The following is a 24,741-nucleotide window of genomic DNA, read 5'->3' as shown; positions in this document are numbered from 1 at the left end:
AAAAGAATGAAGCTAGGTATGGTTTGTGGTATGAGTTAGTCTTTCTCAAATAACTAGGAATTGAAAAGGCTTGGGTGTGTCAAATGATACTGAATTGTACAGATGTCTCTAATTTCTTACTCCTAAGCCATCACTTAATAAAATTCATTGAGGAAAAAACCCTGGAAACAATATTATATTTGAGATAATATTTGCGTAGATACTTGCTGTAGAGCAATTAATGCTGAAGTTTTATGTCATAGTGGCATTGTGATTACACCAAAAGTTCTTAGTAATACATAATGAAATAAAGATGAAGTGGTCCAATTATTGGATCTGTTTCAAGACGATATGAGAACATTGAGTAGAGATATGGTGGAAATAAGACTGACACAACTTTATAATTATTGAAGCTTCATGGTGGATCCATGGAGGTTCATTACACCATTCTTATCTACTTTCGAATATATTTAAAATTTTTTATAGTGAAAAGAAAACAAAAAACAGCGGATAGTTATATAGTTAAGAAATAATCTTAACAGAAACTTTAAAAAATTGCTTTTTGACCAGTAATTATTTAAACTGTCCCAACCCATCACCAAGAGTCTTCAGTGTTAGTTGAAACAGGTTTCTAACCCAGCTAGAGTTGCAGTGTAGATACCACTGACAGCCATAATCAACCGAGTTTGTCCCAAACAGCACCTTTAATAATTTTTTCTAACGTATAGTAAAGAAAGCACAAAGACCAAGAAAAAACTCCGATTCTGGATTTTTTACCCTGATAATTTGTGGTAGGTTTCTTTATTTTTTGAATATAAAGTGACAGAAATAATTTGCCATTAGAAAAGAGAAAGAATCTTTGACTATTTACAGCTTTTATACATCACAAAGTTTTTCTTGTTTTTATGTTGTCTTTTTTTTAAATTCATTTTAATTTTTGTTCCTGCATCATTTGAACAAGTCCAAACTGGAAATCTATACATCTCACAAAAAAGCCCTCCACCCAAAAGACCCCCCACCCCCACCCAATCCCAATGAGAAACAAGATAAATCAAAAGAATGAAATCAACTTATTTCTTTTTTTAAAGGTAAGTCATTTGCTTATATATATACTTGTAAGTATTTTTTTTAAGTTCAAACACCAAAATCCAAGAGAGAAAGGAAAAAATTAAAAGACCCAGTCATCCACCCCTCCCCCCACTCCAGAATCTCAATTGATCCCTGCATGTCTAAAATAAGAAATATATATTTACATAAAACAAAAAACAAAACAAACAAAAAAAGAACTTAGAGGTGGATGGGCTGGAGATCTGAGTCAAGAGGAAGGCGAGCCAGCCCCGGGGAGGAGGGTGGGCTCGGGGCCTCACAGAGTCAAGGCAAGCCTGAGTCGTCTGCACTTTCCCTGGGCAGGGGGGCTCCATGGGGGGAAAGCTGTGACCATTTCCCCTCCACTATATGACTTTGGGAGGGTGTGGCTTAGCCAGTGCAACCCAACCCACTGTGGATGTGTTTTTTCTTTCCATCCTCACCCCCTCACTCACACACATGCATGCACACAGGCGCACACCCACCTGTGCACCAGCCATTGTGGCTAAGTGTTGTCATGAGGGAGCACTGGCTCCTGTCAAGTGGAGGAAAAGAGATTGCCCTGGGGACAAGATCTCCTTGACCCCTCCTGTCTCTTCTCTGATATCTATTGTCATATGCCAGCTAGCTCACTGACAAGTATCCATGAACATCAGGGCTACTTGGAAGTATGAATGCTGGAATGGTCATTGGGTAACATAGCTCTGATGAAGATTCCCTCTCCTCTATCAATTTTGCCTCTACTTCACACAAATTTTCTTAACTAACAGTTGTGCCTAATTAGCCCAGTGGGAGACAGCTTGAAGCAAGGTAAGTACCAGGTAGAGTAAATAGACACCATGTTGTTTTCTGCTCACTTTTGCAAAAGGTTGGGTTCCTGCAGGTCAGAAAGCAAAGGTGGGTCATGACAAAACCATCTCTGGCTTCCTTTGCTTCCCTCTGCCTTCCTAAATGGACTTCGCTTGGTCCTCGGTGCATAAAGCATATAAGCCCTTGAGTTGGTTGTAATACGCTTCCAACACAGGAGCTCAAGAGAAGGCATTAGATGTGCCTGAATGAACACCAGCTAATCTTTGGGGGAAAATGCCAGGCAGGACGTAACCACACTGCAGGGGGGTGGAGTTGGGCAGAGAACCACCAGCAGCCATGTTGTGATCTCTTTCGTGCTCTGTTCAAGATTCTATGGGGTTCAGGGGCCTAGTCCATGAGAAATGGCTGAACAGGTTTTGTCTCTTTGCAAATTACAATTTTTAAGAGCACACAAAATAAAGCAGAATCAGCTCATCATCTATGTCAGAAGTGTGTGAAGTGCTCCTGGGGGTGGACTCTAGTTTGCTCTCACTAAATCTCCAAATGCCTACACAGTGGACATTTTTTTCCTTACCTCCCTTGGCCAAATTTCTTATTTTTTTCCAGGAGTTTCCCCAAAGTCCTCGTTTGTTCCCTTTCATGTGGCTACACTCAAAATCCTTTCTTTCCTAAACCCTCTCCTGATCTTCCAAAATTCTCACCCTAAAGGTTTGAAGACTTTAATTTTCTATTGCTCCTGTCTCACTGTTCCTCTCTCACACAAAAGAAAATACTAAATAAAAATGACCAGTCAGAAGAACCTTTCATTTCACAGAATTGGGTAGAGGCTAAGCTGCTTTTCAGTCCTTTAGGTTTTTTCCAAAGATAAACAAGGAGTAAGGTAAGTAAGAACAAAGAATTAAAATTCCTCCATAGAGACCAACTTAGGCAGAAACCTTTAAAATAGAAAAGGCAAGATTTACTGTGAAAATATGTTCTTTCCAGGATAAATAATCAAAACACAGTGCAGGACTACACTTAATAACATTTATAAACATTTGTGGTAGCTCACCTATCACAGATGGCAGTGGTGCTTCTGATGGAAAAGCAAACATCACATGGACGATGAGGCACGAGAGTTCCTCATGCTGCTGGTAGAGCCCTACCCCCAGTGCTTTGCAGCCTTCCCACCTCAGTCAGACAAAGTCCTTCAGAACCAGCCTGGACTAACCATGAGCCTTGCTTAGCACATGAGAAGCCCAGGTCAGTTGAATTTCTTATATCACTTAGACTTTCATTTTCAAGTGCCCAAATACATCCCCCATCTGAGCGTGTTTCCCATCCCTTACTGACTCCTCAAATCCTTTCCATGGTTTGCCATCAGTCACACACCCTGATTTTCTTCCACCCTCCTGACCCCTCCCTGGGGTCCCTGAAGCCATCTTGAGTATTAGGCATCTGCCCTCACACATTTTTCACAGCATTAGGCCTGCAGATGGAATGGGTCCCTTCCTTGTTCATCACTGTCACTTCCAGACTGTCTTCCCATCCTCTTCCTTAAAAACCACACATGAACAATAAAATCCACCTGGAAACACATCAGATGATATTAGCTGTTCTTCCTTACTTAATGCAAGAGTTAAAATATTCTTGAATTTCTCTCCCTAAGTCCTGTCGTAATATACACCCATATCATGCACAAGTCAGCATTTTTGTTGACTGCAATATCTATGTAAACAATCCTTCCCATATCTTGGCCTCTCAGTTCCTTGAACTCTGCTCCTTCCATAACTTTTTCCTCCCTTACTCAGCCCACCACCACCACAAGAGACCCCAAAGCACTTCTCTCTTAGTAACCTCAACTCCTCCACCATCCTAACTCCATGCAACCGGCCTCAGACTCAGCTCCTAATTTCTAGATTACTCTTTCTGGGACTCTGACTCAATAATTTGGTAACCTCTGCCTTTATTGCAGTCTCTGGCCCCCAGCCTTCTTCAATATTTCACATTTTAAAAAACTCCTCACTTTCCTCCTCATCCTGCTTAGACTCCGTGGCTAATCATGATCATTGTTACATCGCACTTGCTCTTAACTCCCTATCTCCAACTGCTTTCACTGCATTCACTTGTTTAAACCCAAACCTGAAACCTAACTTGCTGTCTAAGCAGAATTTGATGGAAGAATACTTCTTAAATTTCTTAAAACTCAAGGCTACGAACCTCAAGCATGCTTCCTACATTTTTTCATAACTCCATTCTTCCTGCTAGATGGTAATATGCCTAATTCATTGCTGTTTCTCTTCTTAAAGCTCCAGGACTTACCCTAATACTCATTCTTAGCTCACGAATTCCATTAGTTCACCACTGAAAATGTCATCAATCAGAAAAGCATACTTCCACATTTATCAACCTACTTGCCCAATTACAGCATCTCTCATCTATTACTGAAAAACACCTAGTTGGGCTTCTAAAGCCAGTCTCTTCATTTGTGCATTGGATCCAACCCCATTTGACCTCATCAAAGACATTACTCCAGCAATTGTTCCCTCTCTCTAAAAATTATCTTCCATCTCTACTGTATCGTGCTGGACAGCATAAAATGGGCTATTTATCCCATTTTAAAAATATTTCTTGAACCCTGCGTAATCCTCCATTGCTATCTCTGTGTCCTCTTTACAACAGAGATCCTAAAAAGAATTGTCTATTCATGTTGGCACCACTTCCTCTCCTGAAACTCTCCTTTGAACCATCCTTGTTATGTTTTTTACCCACAGTCCCCTACACACTGTCTTCCAGGTCACCAGTGGAATGAGATCCATGTTTCCTGGGGGTGCTATTCACTCACTGTTGCCAGTTGATTCATCTCTGGGGCTCTGACTGTTCCCAGGGTTCAATATGGGAATTCTCTTCCACCTGCATTAATTTCTTAGATCCAGTCTCATGGCTTCAAACACCATCTTTATACACTTGTACCCCAGCACCTAGAGCAAACTGGCATGGAGCTTTCATTCAATTCATATCCTTGCATGGATTAAGTCATCTTTCCAAACAGGCTCTGAAACCACAGGCCTAATCCCTCCAAAGTAAGGGTAAGAGTAACACTAAACAAAAAAGCAAAACAGCAAAATTCAAAAACTAAACAAAACCCAAGCAACCAAAATCCCCCAAAGCAAAGAAACAACCTGGTTGAGTTCTTTAACCAAATTTCTAAATGGCAAGGACAGAGCTCACTTGCCACGCTCCTTTTCTTATGTGAACATTGTCTTTGAGTTTATTATCATTTTTTTAAATGTTTAAGACTCTCCTTAAGCAGTTGGTACCTGTCCCTTTTCTCCTTTGTTGCTTTCCTCCCAAATCCCTTATGGCTACAGTGGAATTGGACTCAATATCTGAACTGGTTAGTTAATGTTTTAGTCTTCCTAATTTGCTAAGAACATACCATCTACCACCCATTAACGGTATTTCATAGCTTAAAAGATCATGTCTGAGCCAGTAAAGTCCATGTTGATATGTGTAAGGCTTTGGATTAAATCAATCTGTAAATGTTTATTTGTAATCAAACCTACCAATTTCCTTTCCTGAAGTAAACAGTAATCAGATTAGAAACCCAGTGTTTTCACTGGAGATGGGAAGATATAATTTTATTTAAAGGATTTTCTCTCTCAGAGGTGACCTAACTTTGTAATCCGAAATCATTTCAAATTTGTACCCAAAAAAAGGTTTCAACTAATGCAACTCTATTTCCTGATATGCTGTATTCTGTTCTCTCAGTGCCCTTTGGCTTCTCCAATTAAGTAAATGTAATCACAGTGAGTATGCGGCTCTTCTATCTGAATATTTTTTGACTGGAGAATGGAAATCATTTAAGAGAAGCTGCCCTAAAGGTTTAGTGGATGGGTTTTTTGAAGAGTCAAGCTGCATTACTTATCAGTCTTCCTGGAAGAAAGCCTATGCCTCTCTCTAAAGTTAGTCTGTCATCATTTTGGAGCAGTCAATGGCAGCACAGTTTCTCCTGCCAGACCCTATAGGTAGGGACAAACTTTCTAGGGGTAACTCAGAGCACCTGGATGTGAGCATTATTGTTTCTTTACCTCCAACCCCTCCTTGTTTGTTTCTAGGTATTTCTCACCTCAGTGAAGAAAGAGCATATTTTAGAATAAAGCTTTATGCCTGCTTGTCACTGAATCTATTTCCCATTCTAATTTCTCTTTCTCATTCGAGAAGGTACATTCCATTAATGGTTAAAAAAGTAACACGAAATGACTCATGGCCTGAGATGTTTAGAAACACTTGCTTCTTATGACCCTAGGACCAAGGAGAGTCAAGGATAGTGTTCAGTCACCACTATACTCCAAGTAAAACCTGTGCATCTTGAAAACCCAGAGAGAGAGAGAGAGAGAGAGAGAGAGAGAGAGAGAGAGAAGGAGGGAGAGAGAGAGAGCAGAAATGCTTCCACAGGCACAACAGACATCTTGACCAAAGCTGTTGTGCACACTCTCACAGATGTTGCTTAATATTCCAGAGCACACCTTTCTCCTTGAGCAGAACCATGCGCTCTCATTGGAGGACACTTACTATCTCAGCACTTGACCTTGAGTTGGAGCATCTGGGAACAAGGTCCTGTTTGTTTACTTATTAGTTTTTCCTTCTCCAGCCATCTTTCCCAGTTAAAAAAAAGTAAGGAAAAAACCATGAGAAATTATCATGATCCTTTTTTTTAACAATATAATAGTTTAGATAAAAATTCAGTTTAAGGAATATACTCACCCATAATAGGCGGAGAAGGTGGGGACAGGAAGCAAAGCTAAGAAGGGGAACCAGGAAAACTGCCAAGAGCCTGGGAGGTGAGGAAGAATTTCCATGAAAGAAATGTGGAAAGCTCTTCTCAACTATTAGACCCAGTTTGGAATGGCTAAACACATAGGTATTTTGGACACTTTCCTGCTTAGATAGCCTTCTGTCCTGTACCAACCACTGAAATTCATCTTGCAATCGTGGCTTCCAGGAGAGGAAAATGCCTCAAAGAACAGGTGGTCTCCGAACAGAGAGTACAATTCCCAAAGACTATCGGGATGAAATGGAACATGCTGACTGTACTCATTCTTCATGAATTTGCATTCCAGAGTTTGCCACTAGGATGTTTGGTGATAATCAGGTAGATTTCTTCACCATGTAGTAATGGAAAAGAAAGAAAAAAGGAAAGCAGAGAACAATTGTAACTGGCCCAGAAGATAGGAATTTTGTTCTTGGTCTAATTCATCTCCCTGGAGATAGAAGCAGCTCTAGCATATTGGTGAGCAGAAGATATTGAAGAGAACAGTGATGTTAGGCTTATTTCATTGAAAGAAAGTCAAAGCTCAATTGAGCTGGTAAAGATCATAAACCCATCAACTTTCTTGATCAGGTTACAAGCTACTGGGCATTTAAGTTTCCCCAGGAGACTTCTCATCAGAGACACATTGTTGAAACTCTGGGATAAGAGTTCCTTGTTCATTTTGTAAACTCCATCCAGATATCTGGCTTCATCCAATAGGCTTTATACAAACAGGGTTATACATATTATTCTTTCATTTAAGCTACAGAAGGAAAGAGGGGTGTGAGCTGCCCAGGTACTAATGACCAAAGGGAAGAAAGAAAACCATAATAATATCAGGGGAATTACATTCTTCCCACAAAGTCAGTGGGGAGTTTAAGCTGATGTGGTTGCAACTGCTTCAGAGAGAGCCCTAGTCTTTAAAATTGATGTTTTTTTCTGCTTTTCCATAGCACCCAGACCCATTAATATCTACTTAAAATAGGAGATACTGGTATGGATTTTCTTTATAAAACTTCTTCCATAATGCTTCCCTGAGCTGTACTCTTGGCAGGTAGGGTTAGAGGTTATCTTTTTCATTTCTACTTTAAAATCTAATACTAAGCACAAGAGCTTTGTGGTTTCAATTAAACAATTCTCTGTTCATTCTCTTAGGAGCTATACAAATTGTTTGTTTTTGCAGTACTGGGGATTGAACCCAGGGCCTTCACTCTCAGACACATCTCCAGCTCTTTATTTTTATTTCTTTTATTTTTTGAGACAGGTTCTCACCAAGTTGCTAAGTTTACCAGGCTGGGCAAGACCTTGTGATCTTCCTGTCTCAGCCTCCCAGAGCGGTGATTTCACAGGCTTGTGCCACCATGCCTGGCTTCCCTATGAATCTTATTTCCTTGCACTGCACATGAATATAGCTGTAACACAAGAAACACATGGGTCATCTCCAGGGAATAAGACGTTCCATACATTCATCAGCAGGTGGCCTTGTTACTTGTCATTAAGAAGCTTCACGATTCAGTTATCTGTAATGGTATTCATAAGAAAGATGTAGTCACCATGGTGTCAAAGTAGAATAATACGTCCCTCTTTTTGTTTTGTTTTTTTTGGTACCGGGGATCGAACTCGGGACCTTGCACTTGCAAAGCAGGCACCAGAACCACTGAGCTAAATCCCAGCTCCTCTATTATGATAGTGGAGGCAAAGGGGCAGGAGAGAAATGATATTTGCAGTTGGCTTGACTCTCAACTTTGAGCTTGAGGAAGATTCGGGTGCCTATCCCCTCTTCCCCCATGCATGGGGCTCAGTCACCTCCTCCCTCTGCCCATGTCCTCTCCTGAAATCAGGGCCTGGGTCAGGGCCTGGGAACTCCTGCACTGTAAAAGTGACGGGATAAAAGGGATTTTCCACCTTCTCACTTCTTCCCTTGCCTTTCATCTAGGTCCAAAATGGCGACAAAGTGACCAAAAAACAAAACAAAGAAACAGAAAACCCAAACCAACATTAAGCTAAGATCCTCTTTTCATTGTTCTTGATATAAGCAGAATCCTCTGTGAATGGACCAAAATTTGTTCTGTGGCACGAACGAAAGATACTCCCTTTTTGGAAAGATGGAATGTTTCCTGTTAGCCATACATGAGTGCAGGGTGGATTGGATAAACCCTCAGGTGGTAGCTGCAGGATTTCCTGGTCTACAATGATTAAAGAATTTACCATTACAATTTTGGGGCAAAATTAAGGTATTACAAGTATTCTCAGCAGATCTTTGGAATGTTCGTGTTTCCTTCACGATTTAGGTGGCAAATAATTATTTATTATGGGTCTGGGGGGTATAGGTCCTTCCTTTGGAAGTTCATTGTGTATCTGAACTTCCTGTTATTTCTGCTTATGTTTCCAGAATCTATTCATACTTTAACATTGGAAGCAAGCTTGCTCTATTTCAACTTGACTAAATGACATGGAGGTATGTAGAAGAATCTAAGAAGTTCTCCCTTGAGGTAGCCTGGCTCGCCATGGGCTGATCCAAACTGACACTGCCAGTGTCCTAACTGCCCTGAACACATCCCTGGAGTTTCTGGCCCCAAGTAACATCCTGCAAAAAAGACCCTCTGTCTCAGATTTTTCTTGAGCTTTTTATTTGTGTGGTTTACATGCTACATAAAAAATTTTAATGATAAAAAATTATTCACAATGTCTTACTCCACAAAATGCAAATGATTTTATTTAAACTGCCACTTTTCTTCATTACAGAAAACTTTCCTTTCTGGTTTCAAATTTTTTGCTTTCTTATTGCCCTTTTTGACTGGTCTCTTGATTCATATGGTGTGTGCGTGTGTGTGTGTGCATGTGTGTATGTAGGGGGAAGGAAATCCATGAAAAAAATATTTAAAAGATTTGGCTAAATAAGCTGCCTGGGTTTCATAAATTTTTCCATGTTGAAAACTTAGGTTGGTACACAATTCCGGCAACATTACTTCTTGTTTTGGACTGAGAGTTAAAATTTCCAACAAGTTATGATTCTGGCAAGAATTTTCAATATAACTTTTTTTACTTATCTAATTTTTCTGACCTGAAACCTTTTCATGTATAAAATTAAAAACCATCATATTTCCATGTCAAAGGAGGCCATTTGGAAAAATGATGATGGTCAATTCTCCCATATCTACGTACCAGCTAGAGTGGTACCTTGGTTCATGAACTTAATTCTTTCCATAATTCTGGTCACAGAATTCATTCAAGGATTAATTTGGTTGCAACCAGAATCATGGAACAAATTCTGCAACCAGAATCATGGAGAGAATTAAGTTCGTGAACTGAGGTACCACTGTATTTTAATTTACTCAGAATATGCCACAGGCTAGTGATGGCAGTGGCCTCAGGAGGCTGCTGGTGATCTTAGAAACTCCCTCCTTCTCCAAGGAGGGCAGGCTGAGCCAGGCTAGAAAATGTCACAGCTTTGTAACATGAGAATGAGGTTAAGAATTCTTAAGAAATGGCCCTTCACTGTTGTTTGTGATCCATGTCTTTTGCTTGCTCTTAGGAAGTAACCGAAGTAAATGCTCTGACCATTGAAAGTGCCCAGAAGCCTCAGGAATAATCTTGTAATAAAATAACTCTCTTTTCTATGGCCCAAGGTGTCCAGCTATGTATAGCAGGCTCCATCTTGGTTGTTAAAATACACTAGAATTGATTGACTGGGCTCTGATTTGGAAACATTAAATACTGTGTGCACATTTAAACTCTGTGGTTTCTCAATTTCTCATCCTAATATTGAGTGTGTGTGTGTGTGTGTGTGTGTGTGTGTGTGTGTGTGTTACTTGGAGCTAACTGGATACAAAAATACCCCGAGATCTATACACTGAGAAAGAGAAGAGAATGCAAGAAATGAAAAGGAAATGATGGAAAACACAGCTATAAGTGCCCTGGTGGACTTCCAATTGTATTCATAATCAAAAAAGAAGTATTTTTAACTATTTTATATTTTTCTCAAGAAAAGTTCTGTTTGCCTCTTTACCCTCCCCCTTTCCTTCCTACATGAAGTCTTGCCACTTTCCCTCTTCTTGACCCTGAGAGAAGTAGAATGCACAAATTACCAATCTCACAAGACACTCATCCCCATTCCTGTCACGACCAAGAACAGACCTCTCTACTTCGCTCATGTTGCTTCAAAGAGCAGATATGGATACACGTGTTATGAAAGTATCTAAGCAACAGGACTGTCTGTTCTCAGAGAGACTGGCTTCTGCCTCTCCACCATCTTAGCACTGATCCGCTAATGGGACATCAAAAGACTGCATGGATTCCAAGGGTAAGATAAGACAGTTGGCACGGTAACCAGGTCATTCCAATACAAAGAATGTGCTCCCTTCAGGTAAAGCCTGCATATTTCTGTCAGACCTTGAGATGTCAGCGATCCACAGCTAGGTAGAGGAGGAGAGAAAATACCAGATAAATTATAATATGCCTGCCCATAAAGTACTCATTAAATATTTTTATTACTCATAAAGTGATATTAGCAATTGGGATGTAGTTAGGATTGTGTGTGTGTGTGTGTGTGTGTGTGTGTGTGTGTGTGTGATGAGAAGGTATGAAAACCTTAGAATGTTCATGGCGAAGGGACCATCTAATTAGGTGCAGTTGGGCTGTATTGGTGAATAGATGGAAGCAATTAATAAGTTGCTGAGAGCGTACCTCAGCCAGAGGCAACAGGGAGGCCTCATCACTCATCTGCAGGTGTCTCTTGTGTCACCTGGAAGGGGAACACTACAATAGCCATGATTTCAAAAGAAATGATCAATGATAATCCGAATGTAACAATGGCAGTTAACTACATAGATCACTCTGAATAGGACTGAGGTTTCAGGCAGGCATTATTATTATTTTTTAGAAAAAACATTCCTTTTGGAAACAGGTAATATCCTTATCTAAGAAAGGCAAGCATCTCGGTACATTCCTATTCCTGTGGTCACATCCTCCAAAGCCCCACTCCCATCAGAGCTCATGAACTTCAATTCTCTTCCTGCAAAAGGATGTGTAGGTAGAGTTATGACTGGTAGCTCAGACTCTGTAGGGACGAGAGGTGGAGTGTGTCCCTCCCTCTCTTCCCAAGGTAAGGATCAAGGGCTCTTTGTGCTGTCACCAAAGAGCCTGGATACGGACTCAGAGAAAAGCTGTGGCCAGATGCCTTGCAAACAGCAGAGACCTCACAGATTCGGTTGGAGTCACACCCTTACTTTCACAAGGTGGGCACAGTTCTTTCTGGACACTGTCCTGGGAAGCTGTTATTTTCCCTGCAACTTTTAGGATTGGATCAAGCAAGCTACACTCCACAAGTGGGAGTGAAGGTGGCTCTCAGAAAGTGCTTTTGGCGCCTTGGAAGTGACTGCAGGAATGGATATCTGGATGCCATCAGCTGTGGGCCTTGCTCTTTGGGAGTTTTCTACTTTCTGAAGCTGTCACCTAAGCCAGTAACCAATGAGCTCTCAGCTTTATTTGGACATGAGAAGAGGCTTCATTGCATACTTCCTGTTTTTCCCTTCCTCCTATGTTCCCTTATCTATTACAGGTACTCACAGGCAAAAACCAGACATAAATACTTCATGGATAAAACTGCATGAGATTTTGGTCCAACAGAGATTCATGAATGTCTTTATTTGGAGAATAGCTGCTTAGCACCCTCCTGCTAGCTGTTACCAGACTATTTGTTTCATTGTTTTTTTTTTAAAAAGCCTCATAATCCAGTATGATGAAATATATTTTGCTCTAAAATGTTAACTATCCTCATTCTCAGGATTGGGACTATTAGACATAATTGGACTTTTGAAAAAAAAATATCCATCTAGACTTACATTTTAAATTTTATTAGGTATCTCCCAAGTTGTCACAAGTTTTGCCCTAGCTTGCCAATAATAATTTCTCTACCCCCATCCCATCTCAATGAAGAATGGGCTTCGTTTGCTTTTTTGAAAAAGAGACTTGTCACCGCCTGTAACTTATTTCAGTTCAGTTTTCTATAGTATGCTTTAAATTAGCACACAGTGACAGAAGATGCTTCGCAAAGGAGAATAATTCATGGCCAATGACATAATGAGATTTATAGAGAAGGCTGGCCAGGAGAAGGAAAAAAAACATGGTAAGTTACCAGAGCAGCTTAAGTGAAAGGACAGTACCAGCTCTGTGAGTTTCTTCAGAGAGGTGAACAGAAGCTGATACTAACTAGAACAAATAGATCAGACCCACTATGTAGAACCCAAAGACCAGGGGAATGGTGAGCAGGGCTCAGAGACTGAAAGAACAGGAGGGCTATAAGATCAGCAGTGATGTTCTCTCACTCACGGTAATGGATTCCTTCATATTTCCAAAGCAAGAGTTTAGAGACTAGAATTCTCTCTCAACCAGCTCCTTTAAATCCCAACTTATTTTCATTTGAACTGTGCAGATCAGAGGTAATGTTCCATTACCTCAGGTCTCATCTTCTCTTTGGGAGAAGGACGCCTGTAAATTAAAGGGAGAGTAAGAATCCAGAGTCCAGGAAAGAAATAGAGTATTATCAAGACAAGGTCATGAGCAATACAAACAGCTCCCGAAGCCTGACCTGACACAGTTACTACACATATGGGAAGTGCCCGTGTGCTTGGTCATAAATACATTGGTCCTGTTAGACCACCATTTGGGAGCCAGAAGGCTGTGTGATTAGTGAGCCTGAATTGTGACAAGGTTTTTAAACACAAAGATCAATCCAAGTATAGGTCAGCTTGTTAGACTCAGTCACAGCAGTGAAGTGCCTGGGTACAAGCTCCACTCAAGGCATCTAAATAGCTCCTGATGCCTAGCATTTGATTTGATCAATATGCTTCAGGGTCTCTCTCTCTCTCTCTCTCTCTCTCTCTCTCTCTCTCTCTCTCTCTGTCACTCACTTTGTCTCTGTATGTAGATTTCTCCAAATACACTCTACTGACCACAAAACAGCCACAGAATGATTTCCAAGGACAAAGTTCAATTTAGAGCAATCTAAATTCCCATTGGAAATAATAATCAGCATGGAAATGTATGCATGCAGTGCACTGCTGTGATTTTGTGTAAAGAAAGAGAGATACAAGGGAGTGCTCATCCTTAAGTTTTACTTCAGATTCAAGTATCCAGTGGGCAAAATAGAGTGACTCCTTTTCAATTATAATCTATGATAATATCAAATATTTAGTGGTGACTTTCATATACAAGGCACTCAGGTGTTACAAGAGATAAAAAGATGAATAAATATATTTCCCATTTAGGTTCTATCAGGGAAGATGAATATGTAACTAAATAACTATAAAATAAGATGGTCAGTATTATGAGCATTCAAAAAATGCCTATTTTTTAATTTATAGAGCATGAAGGAAAATAGATGTGGTGGTTACTTGTTCTGGTCTTTGGAGATTTATATAGATGGAATGGATATTATGCAAGAAGGGAATGAGATGGAAGATGAGGACAGCAGCGTTTTGGGCAAAGGGAATAATTTAAAGAAAGACACAAGTAAGAAAACCAGATGCTATAGGAAAATGAAAGCATAAACACATGACTTTTCTTGCCTGGAATGAAGCACACACAGGGCAAATTACAAGAAGTAATGGTTCTGGGGAGAATGTGGCAAGTGAAGCCCACTGAAGATTATTTTTTTGAGTTGAAGGATGACATGATCTAATTCGTATTTGGGAAATGAAAACTAGAAAGAATAGATTCAGATATAAATTCTTGGAAGACTGCTATAAGACATTGCAATAATGCAGACCAGAGGGAAGAGGCTGAATGAAAAGGGGAGATGAAAAACTTTAGGGATAAGAATTAACAGACTTTTCCAAATAATTAGATGTGCAGAAGGAGAGAAATGGAGGAGGCACAGGGGTCTGGTCAAGCTTTAGTTTGGTGACAGAAGGAAGGGTGGTCCCATTAACCAAAAGGGGAACTTGATTGTGTTGGCTTGCAGGGATAGTTTTGGGTATTTGAGTCAATATGAAGTGAGGTGATTGGAAATGTGCGCACTAAACTGAACTGCACATAGTGACTAGGAATAAAGATTTAAAATTAATTTTCATTCTGAATTAATCAAGTTGTGCAAGACAGGGAGCTTGTTTGCAGATAAGGTAGAGAGGATCAAGGTCACCATAGCAAGTGACTGCTAAGGAAAAGCAGGGTGCAGTGAGGTCAGAGAGGATGAGAGAGCTAAGATGACTAGAATGCACTGTCTTGACACGATTGGCCTAGGGTCATGTCACTGAGGATAAAGACCAGGGAAAATAAAAAACAAGCTATTGGACTTGGTAACAAGAAGCTCATCGGAATGTTGCCAAACAATAGGTTGCAGCCCCATTATAAAATCCAGGAGAACTAGGTGATGAAGACAGAAAGGAACGTCTGTCTGAGAAGTTTGGAAGTGCAGAGAAAATAGATATAGGACAGAAATTCATGAGTCTAATTGAGTCAAGAGATTTGTCCTTACAGATAATTGTAGGATTTGGTTTCTGAGATAGTTGCAAGCAGGTGTGTGCAAGGCATTAAAGACACAGCATAGAGAGGTACTATTGGCTGGATGGAGTGCACTTCAGAGAAGTCAGGGGGTGGATTTAGAACACAGGGAAGGGAAACTGGGACAGATAGAAGGACAAGAGACACTGAAAGGCAGAGAAGAGAGGTGATGTGACCATTCAAAATGGGATGCTTCCTCTTGGTAATACAGTAAGAAATATTGCCCATTGAAAGAAAGAAAAGGAAAATAAACCAAGTCTAACAAACAGAGAATGTGACACAGTCAACGTAGCAGAAATAAAACAGATGTCCAAGGTGGGTGGGGTGCAGGTGAGACTACATGAATTGAATTTGTGCTCTCCCACAAAAGTTGAAGACCTATTCTTGGAGATGTGGTGGATGATGGGGGTGAGGATATAGCATTAAATAGCAAAAGAGAGCAGTGAGAGAACAGGAGGAAGAAGAGAAAGCTGGGAAGAGCACAGATGCCATGGGGGACACAAGGCCACTTGTGTCTTCCTGTGGCCAAAGAGGGAGGTCAATGAAGCCAGATGGGTTTATGGATTGACCATAGAGGAGCTTGAAAGAAGGTAGATAAGATGTCAAAAGTCCAAGCCCTTGATCAGGAGGGAATTTCAGAGTTTTAGCTTTGGGAGTTGTAACAGTTCCGAAGAAGAGGTCTAGATTTGGCTGTGATGTAGAGAGTTGAACCTCTGTAGTGTTTTTTAAAAATAACATAATAAATATCTTTGATTCATACCCCCAAACCAGCAAATATTAAACGTGCATGTGTAATCTTTAGTCCACAGACAAATATTATATACATTGAAATATTTTATGCTTATGTATTCATATATTCTATATGAGTATAATATACTCTATTTAAAACCTTTTACATCCATCCCAGTACTAGCCCAGTGACATAGTATATACTTAGTAGACACTGATTTAATTGAACTAACATATTTCAATAGAGCTTTTTGCTTTTTTTCCCCTGCATAGTACTGGATTCTGCTCCATCTCCTAAATCACAACATTAAAATAATTACAGATAAAAAGAGTTCAAGTTTAAAGCATGGAAAATAAATATTTAGGGTGACAGTTTATAATGGGCCTAGTGTTGTGCTTTTTAATCGTACCCTTAATTCTTGCACTGAGTTCCATTCACCTTTCCCAAAACAGATGCTACACACTAGAGTCCTGCGACTACAAGGAATTCTACTCAGTCCACTTTCCACCTCCAGTTCTCATCAGGAGGCCTTTCCCTCATAATCACACCAGCAATGATTATATTTTAAAGCACAGAGCAGTGCCGGGCCTCCCTGTGACCGGCTCTGACATGGATACACAAGGACACAGTGGCAGAGAGATGTGGAAGATTACTTTTCCCACTTTCCCCCAGTTACTTCTATGTTAACACTCTCTGAGCAAAATTCCTTTTCCTTGCTTCAGTATTGTAAACTCGAGGCCCCAAATGTCACCAATCTCTCCAAGGCACAGAAATAACATTGACTTTCATTTAAGGAATTATTTTTGGCAGGGGGCTTTGTCAGGGGTGTAGACAGTGACATACCATAAGTCACAGAATTCACAGGGGCCCTGTGTGATCGAACTGATGAGGCTGAAATGGGGTGAGGATGGGACATATTCAGATATCCTGTGATTCTATATAATATGGAAACCCCAAGCTAGAATGGAATCCTAGATTTAGATCAATATTAGAAATTCTCAGACTGACTTGTTTGTATTTTAATGTGGCCCCAAACATCTGGTAGACCTAAAAATGTGTCCCACAGGTTAAGTAGCACCTGGCAGTCAAAAGGCTCCTTAATGGTGTGTATGGGCTGGGGTAACTGGGCAACTAGTTTAGAGGTGGGGAAATACAGAATAGAGAACAACTAGGTTAACTCAAAGATTAACTGAACCAGGGCAGAGAATAGATAGCATAATTAACTTTTGTTATTCTATGCAGTTTGATCTTCTAGCTGCCTCCTTAGTGTCCTGTAATGAAGGAGAAGCAACGTAAAGTCACAGTCCTTAACCTGTCCTATAAGGTGTTGAATTTAGAATCTATAAACTACACTCTATGTGACTGTGTATTGAAAATAATTCCTAAGTAGAAGTCCTATTCCACTGTCACTGGAACCCTAAACAGAAGCGGGTGGAGAAGAAGTGTGATTTACATGTCTTCACCTCTGGAACCTGAATTCTTGCTCCCTGCTCTGTTACTCTGTGTTCCGTTTTCTCCTTCTTGCATCACAGCCTATTCCCAGGGAAAGGAATGAGAATCCTAATGTAGATTAGGTGTTTAAATGTATAAATCCCTAATATGGCTTAATATGTCACTTTTCCTGGGATTGCTTTCATTTCAATGACAGATGACAAGCTCAGTGCTAAAGCAACAAGTCTGTGTGGGAAGCCACTGTTTGAAAGCCTTTGTAGGACCCTGATATCACATCATGGAGTACATACCATGTAAGGCCAGAAGTGCTCCACGATGACTGTTCATCTTAGACTGGAAGAACAAACTCTGATACTCGAGTGATAAAAGCAAAGCCTCGAACATAGTTGTTAGCAGCCCACCGAACGCACATTTCCTATATGGCTTTGGGCTCAGAGAGCACATAAGGTATGGTCACAATACTGGAAATGCCTACTGCATTCATCAATAGCACTACAGTTACATCATTTATGCACACATATGAGTCATTCCTAACATACCAAAACAACACACACAGTGTGCCAAGCAATGACAGGCCCTTTTTAGAAAGACAATGATTAAAAAAAATAAAGTGAGTTCAGGAATAGCTTTTCCCAAAACTATTACCCAAACAATCTGGTATTTTTACCTTATATCTTATATTTCTTTAAAAAACAAACAAAAACTAAAAGCAAAGAAACCCTATTTCTTAAGTGAGAGGTGCAGGTGACCAGCACTCTGCAGAGAATTCCCCCTTGGGCAGCTCCTGATGGCCATGAAGGACTGGGTGGGTGACATTCACTTAGCTGTATAGACAACTCCTATTGGATAACATTACACATGTGTTTTAGCACTACTGACATCTCCAACATTTAATGGAATCATTTGAGATCCCTCCCCCAAATCACAACATGGCTATGGCTAGGACAGGGGAATACATTGTAAGGATGCTTCCCAAGATCTGGCTGAGGACACACAGTGACAACTCTTGAAATGACAAAGTCCACTGTACACCAGTCACTTTGAAGGGTATGCACATTCTTGATTCAGGCAAATTCAAGAGTTGGATTACTGAGGTCCATGGAAATGCTGAGAGTTCAGCATTGCTTTGAAAGGAGAGATGCAGGACCACACCCACCAACCCACTTCTGCAATGGAGGGGTAGGATAAAGAGCACACAAGAGAAATCATGGATTCTGAAGAATATTGGAACATCAGGTGCTCCTGAGGGCATCTACAGAATCTCACAGTTTTCGATGGATTAGGTTTTGGTCCATTTGCATCTGTGATATACATGGGGCTTACTGCTGAATTCTTCCTCATGCATTTTACTGGCTTGTTACTTTAGAGTTAAGTAATTTATACACTGTGACAATGCCCAGCTTTCCTTTCCTTAAACTTTCTTGAGAAGGCCATGAATGTCTTACTTGGTCTCAATTCAAACATCCAGTTGAAGGAAAGTGATCAATTGGGTCAGATAGTGGGTTCAGAAAAATCAAATTATCCAGCTGACAGCGTCTCATGATAGGAGGATAGGAACAAATGAAATATGCTAGGCATGTGGATTTGGAAATTTCATCCCATGGTAAAGAGAGGGAGGGAGAGTCTGCCGCCCTCCACAAAGCCAACAGTCCAGTGAAGGAAATTCTGTCTGGTTTACCCAAGATCAGGTTATGAACACCTGACTTGAAGCAAATAGCACCTTCCTGATGGCAGTAATGAGAACAAGGCAAAGATAAAGTCACCATCATCACCACCCCTCACATTCTCACCCTCCTACCTCTAAAATTAACTTCAGCAATGTTTCTAAGGAAATCACCTAGTCAATGAGTTTTGAGCCAATCTGGGAAGCTCTTCTAGAAAAGTGTGCGAATTCGAAAGATCCATATCCGCACCATCTCTTTGTAACCAGACACTACATGCTTCAAAAAGCTGAGTTAGAGGACATTTTTGGGGTGGACTTGCAGTGCTGATTTTTATGGGTGGGACTGGGAGATTATGAAGAAAAGGGTCAGAGTGGTGAAATGGTCACTGAATATCAGAGATTCCTCAGCAATGAGCTTTCTGAGCAGCCACAACAAAGAGGGGAACTTAGTTTTACCTCAGTTCTGTTTTAAGCCCGTTTAGGAACCTTTGCTACCTTAGGTACTGACAGGGAAAATCTGGTGTCAACACCTTGTCTTCTATAGAGTGCTGGTCCCCTATGGTCTACCTAGAAGATAGGAGTCAGACCGCGGTTCGCTTAGAGCCAAACTGAGCCTGAGGTCCCCAGGCCCCAGTGGATGAACATTTTTCAGACACCAGTAAAAAGAACAGCTTTAGAGGAGGGGAAGGGCATTGACACAATTTACTTTCCCCTGGCTTTCTCACCATAGTAACTTGCGTTCACATTCACTTTCTCCAGACACCCTGAAGCAAAGGCCATACAAAACAATTCCCCCAATGGAAAATGGAAAACCATAACAAAACACTTTTCCCCCTTCATTCCCATCCCCACCCCACTCCCTCCAGCCCAACACCCTGAATACTCACAAGAGAACACCTTATCTATACAAAATTAATTAGAAAACAAAATATTTACATATGAAATAAACACCATCTTGATTTCAGTCGCCAGTGGAGACCAACAGAGCCCCCTGTGTTCTAGATTGCTGTTCGCTAGGTTAGTTGGTTTGGTTTTTTATTTTTAAGGGGTGAGGTAAGAGGAAGAGTGAGGGGATGAACTCCTGGCTCTTGGGCAGAGCCAGGGTGAAGCAATGTTTCTATGGCCCTTCTCCTTCTTCCTCCTGGAGACGCCTCACACCCTCTGTCCTCTCTCTCAAAGTCTTTCCTTGAATCTAAGGTAAAGCACTCCGTGCTCCTCTCTCCAAACCCGTGAGAGGTTCAGCCCCTTGCCCCCACGTTTGTTTTAGAAAGAAAACAGAGCTTTACAAGGCCTTCAGTTGGCTTTAAAATGAAAGATACTGAGGTAAACTCAAGGAGGTGGGCAGGGAATGAGGAAGGGTCTCGAGGCATGGCGGACAGGAAGGCAAAGAGCAGCCTTGGAGGGTGGACGTGAAGAGACATGGTGGCTTTCTTCCAGAGGAGGATGAGCACCTTTCTGGTCTATGTGTCCTGTGTACAACAAGGCAGGTCCTGTAGTCAAGCTTCCAGACAGACCCGGGGCTCTTTGGACGCCACCCTGAGTGAGGGGAGGATGGCAGGACAGTGGGACAGACCCATAGAACAACCCTACCCCAAGTTAGAGGACCGATAGTGACAGATATTCCTTTCCCTTCCCAATTTCCCAACTTGAAGTGAAGAGGGCACATGTCTGCCAGTACCCTCATCCCTGGACTTTCATGTGCACACACACACGCACACACACACACACACAAATATATTTACTTTTGAATAGTACAGTGTGAGAGGGACCCGAGGTGTTACAGGAGGGTAGGAGGGCATCTACCAAGAGTGCTCACATCGGGCGCAAGTCACACTTCCAGGGAGTCAGGCCCAGGGAGGTGGCGGGAGAATGTCTCCTGTCAGTCTTCTCCCACTTCTAAATCTCTTCCCTTCTCTCCAGGCTTCCTGTGCTGTGCTCAGGGGGCTCATTTCTCTTACTGTCTGTTCCCCCTTATCTGTTGTCATCACTTCAGGCAAAAGAGGCCTGTTCTTCTAGCTCCGGGTTAAGTAAGAAGGGATCAAAGCATTGAAAACATCCCCCTCTCTCACTTACCCTACACCCAGGACTCCCCTGTTCTTCAAAGTGTTACTGAGTGACTCCCCAAACCTTGGCCAGTCAAGGGTCTAAAAGCTCAAAGAACTTTATAGAATCTTTTGCCCTGAAGTGTGGGCAAAAGAATCATGGCTGCTTCTCTTTCCCTATAAACTTCCTAGAAAGTTCTTGGCCTAAACTGGTTGAAACCATTGGCAATCACTGAAAAATAATTTTTGTACCTTGCTTTTGTAAGATCGTCTCATTTCTTCTTCTTATATATATATGTTTTGTCTCCAGTACACAATCTTTGTCAAGAACTTCCATTCTTCCTATTCAGGAAGGTGAAGGGGAAGACAGCCAACATTTGGGTAGCATATGACCATCTCCGTTTGTATATAAGCCAAAACAAGCACATTGCACAGGGATAGGGCGAAAAACAATACAAGGAGTCAAGGTATGAATTTAGAGGCACCCGCCGCAGGTATGTGCAACTGTACCCAGACACACACGCCCACACGATCCCCTGCCCTGGCTTCCAACACACCATGGAACACCATCAAAGTGAACTCTCCAGTCTGCTCAGGAATCCACTCATCCACCAATGACCTTTCACTCCAGTTCACCACAAATGAGTCTCATGGAGCTGAAGCAAACATCTCTTTTTTTGGCTTATATATAAACATGCATGGTCTCTCACCTTCTGCTGGCCACACAACTCTAGGCAGTTGTCGTCTATACAATAAGAATTTAGCAAAAGGCTCTTTCCATTCACAACTGGATGCTGGCTGGTATCACTTGAATACTTTTGCTCCCCCGTCTAAATGAGAAGATCAGTTTGGGGAAAGCTAATCCTGTGGTCACGCGGCCCTGCGCTCCTCCTGGCCTCCCTCAGAGTGCCCGGCAAAGAGCTTGTCTGTGTTAGGAAGACTCTCTCCCCCAGAGTGCGCCCTTGCTCCCCTCCTCCGTCCTGTGCTGAGGGCCTGCTTCGGCCTCTCGCAAGGGACCAGAAATGGCAGACAGATGAGGGGAGGAAGGGAGGGCTGTGAAAGGGAAGAGAGATGGTGCTAGTCACCAGGGTTGCCTTCAGTAGGAAGCAGAACTCCAGGATCCCGTAAATAAAGTAAAAGAAGAAGAAAGGAGCAAATGGGAACCAAGTTCATCCCCGACCCCCCTGTGACATGCGCACCACGGGGCCCACAGCCCTGCCCCTCCCATGCCCACCGTAACCTCTCTCTTCCCTCACTCAGACATCGGACTCGATACTAGAAAGTTTCTCATAAACATGCCCATTGCTGGAGCCATTGAAAGCCCTGGGGTTTTTGTTGTTAGGCACACAGGGGTTGGACTGGTTCCCTATACAGATGTCCTTCTGGAAACGGCCTGGCACAGCCCCGTGCAGGGCCGAGACCATCGGCTTGTTGGTGACAAGGGCCCGGAAGTCTGGCCTGGCTTTCGACGCACCTGCCACCGTGGGCTGCCTGAAGAAGTAGGATTTGCTGCCATGGAGCAAGCACTGGTCGTCCCCAAAAGTGGGGATGAAAGGGTTTTGCGTGACCCGGTCGGGGTAGAGCGACTTGCTGAGCATGTAGCCTCCGCCAGGGTTGTTGTGGTGGTGGTGTCCGGCAGCGGGCACCGAGGACTTGCTGTTGGCAAAGGTGCCGTCACCGGCGGGCATCTCAAACATGTGGGCGTAGGGGCTGCCATCCACGAAGCGGCCCTTGTCTTTCAGGCTCACGCTGCGCGGGGCCAAGGCGGCTTCTTCCTTCTGCAGGTCCACGAAGGTGTCGTAGGAGTGCTGCCGGCGCAGCTTGTTGCGGCTCTTCTTCTGCGCCTTGGCATTGGTCGGGCTCTGCGGGTACTTGGCGCTGGCCGCGTTCGACGCCACCGCCACCGGGGCCGCCGGCTGGTCCAGCTCCTGCAGGGAGTTGTCCTCGCTGATGTCGTACAGGTTGCCCGCCTTCTTGCAGGCCTCGCACCGGATGCACGCCTGCCGGCCCGAGTTCTGGCCCGCCACGGCGGAGTAGTTGTGCAGCTTGGAGGGGCAGCTGCGGCAGAAGTTGGCCCCGGCCCGGTCCTCCCAGTCCACGCTGGTCAGGTTGTTCTCCCAGGGCGCCGGCACCCCGCCGACCACGCCATGTTTGTCGCCCGCCCCGTGTTTGAGGTGAGAGCGGTTGGCGCAGGGCCCTCCTCCGCCCAGCGGGTCGCGCTTGAAGTCATCGCTCCGCTCCTTGTAGATGTCGGTCAGATCCACGTGTTCCCAGTGGGGCGAGTTCTCCTTGGTTCGAAACTGGTCCAGGTAGAAGTCCCGCAGCCCCTCCTTGTCCCTGAAGCAGCGCTTGTGGTCCGGGGAGCGGGCCGGCCGCCGGCGGTAGGCGAGCTCGATCTCGTCGAACTCGCGCCTGGACTTGGCCGAGGCCGGCCGCTTCTTCAGGCTGTCCTTGTACTGCTGCTTGCGCCGCTTGGCTGCGTTGCCCTCAATGTTGCCGTAGGTGACCGTGTGCGTGGAGATGTCCGAGACATCTGAGCGGATCAGGTCGTCGTGGCCGCCGTAGCGGTCACTCTTGAAGGAGAACTTGCCGTACAGGTCACTCAGCTGGCTGTGTTTGGAGGAGGGCAGGCCGATGTCCAGCGGCTTCTTGCCGAGGGACCTGGGCTGGGTGGTGAAGGGTGGGTTGTCGCAGTCGTAGAGCCCGTCGATGGAGCTGGTGCTGCCGATGCTGTGCGGCCGGTGGTGGTGGTGGTAGTGGTCTTGGTACACGTTGCTGTCCTTCAGCTGCAGGTTGCCGAAAGTTCGCTCCACCTCGCTGATGTAGTCACTGAAGAGGTTTTCCTCGCAGGGAGGGTTGTTGTAGGACTTGCAGTCTGAGTGCGTGAAGCTGCGGCGGTGCTCGGAGATGTCATAGACCGAGGACTCCCGGCGGATGAAGTCCAGGGCGCTCTGAGGGGAGCCGTTCACGCCAGACAGGTTGGCCATGTTCTTGGCCGTGCGCAGCAGGCGCAGGATGTTGGAGTGCGTGTTGTTCATGGTCGCAGTGGGGGAATTCATCACGGACTGGCGCTCCTCGATAGCCACTCCGTGGATGCAGCTGTAGATGCCCTGAAGTGACACAGGATGGGACAGGTCAGGGACAGGGCAGTGAAGCCACAAATGACCATAATCAGAGTACTCCCGCCACCAACTGCTAAGCGGAGTCCGAAAAGGCCAGGGAGAGCTCGAAGCACAAAGGTTCGAGCACTTATTTAGGGTGTGGCCTGAGCCCATCTGTCTTGTCTCCTGAATTCAGCAAGTTTCCTGGGTGAGCTAAGGTTAATGACGTGGCTGTCAGAGAGGGGGCATGACTACACCAAGCGACCTAAGCACACAGTCTGGAATCGCAAAACGTGATGTGCTTGCCTCAAGTCCACCCTTGACTTACCCTGATTTTTTAAATCTATGCCAGATTTTTGCATTGTAAAAATAAGGCCATGATATGAACCCATAGCAAAAAAATATTGCCAGTCACCAGAGGTAAATGGAAAGCTCTACCGATGCCAGGGCTGTTCTGCCCCGGCTGGCCACTCCCGGCGGGCAGCACACAGCAGGGGCTCAGAAGCTCGCAAGCATCACTCTTTTCTGGGTTGGACAAATTTTGGTCACCAAATAACAGCTGAGCAATTCTGTTCTTTAGCCAA

General features: G+C 43.3%; 1 protein-coding gene across 5 annotated transcripts in view; it reads right to left on the bottom strand.

Annotated features, from left to right (window-relative positions):
- Positions 1 to 741: 741 nt before the first annotated feature.
- Positions 742 to 24,741, bottom strand: part of Grin2b (glutamate ionotropic receptor NMDA type subunit 2B) — a 461,196-nt gene continuing 437,196 nt past the window's right edge. For all 5 annotated transcript variants that reach the window (XM_004845843.3, XM_021259153.2, XM_004845844.3 and 2 more), the window contains one exon: positions 742 to 24,166. In XM_004845843.3, the coding sequence (XP_004845900.1) occupies positions 22,313 to 24,166 (1,854 nt within the window). In that variant the 3' untranslated portion in view covers positions 742 to 22,312. The remainder of the gene's footprint in view (positions 24,167 to 24,741) is intronic.

This window comes from Heterocephalus glaber, unplaced genomic scaffold (genome assembly GCF_053883595.1).
Source record: "Heterocephalus glaber isolate CG9 unplaced genomic scaffold, H.glaber_assembly_v1.0 deba00001444, whole genome shotgun sequence".
Taxonomy (NCBI): domain Eukaryota; kingdom Metazoa; phylum Chordata; class Mammalia; order Rodentia; family Bathyergidae; genus Heterocephalus; species Heterocephalus glaber.
The sequence above is the reverse complement of the archived record's forward strand: the minus strand, read 5'-3'. Positions and strand labels throughout refer to the sequence as shown.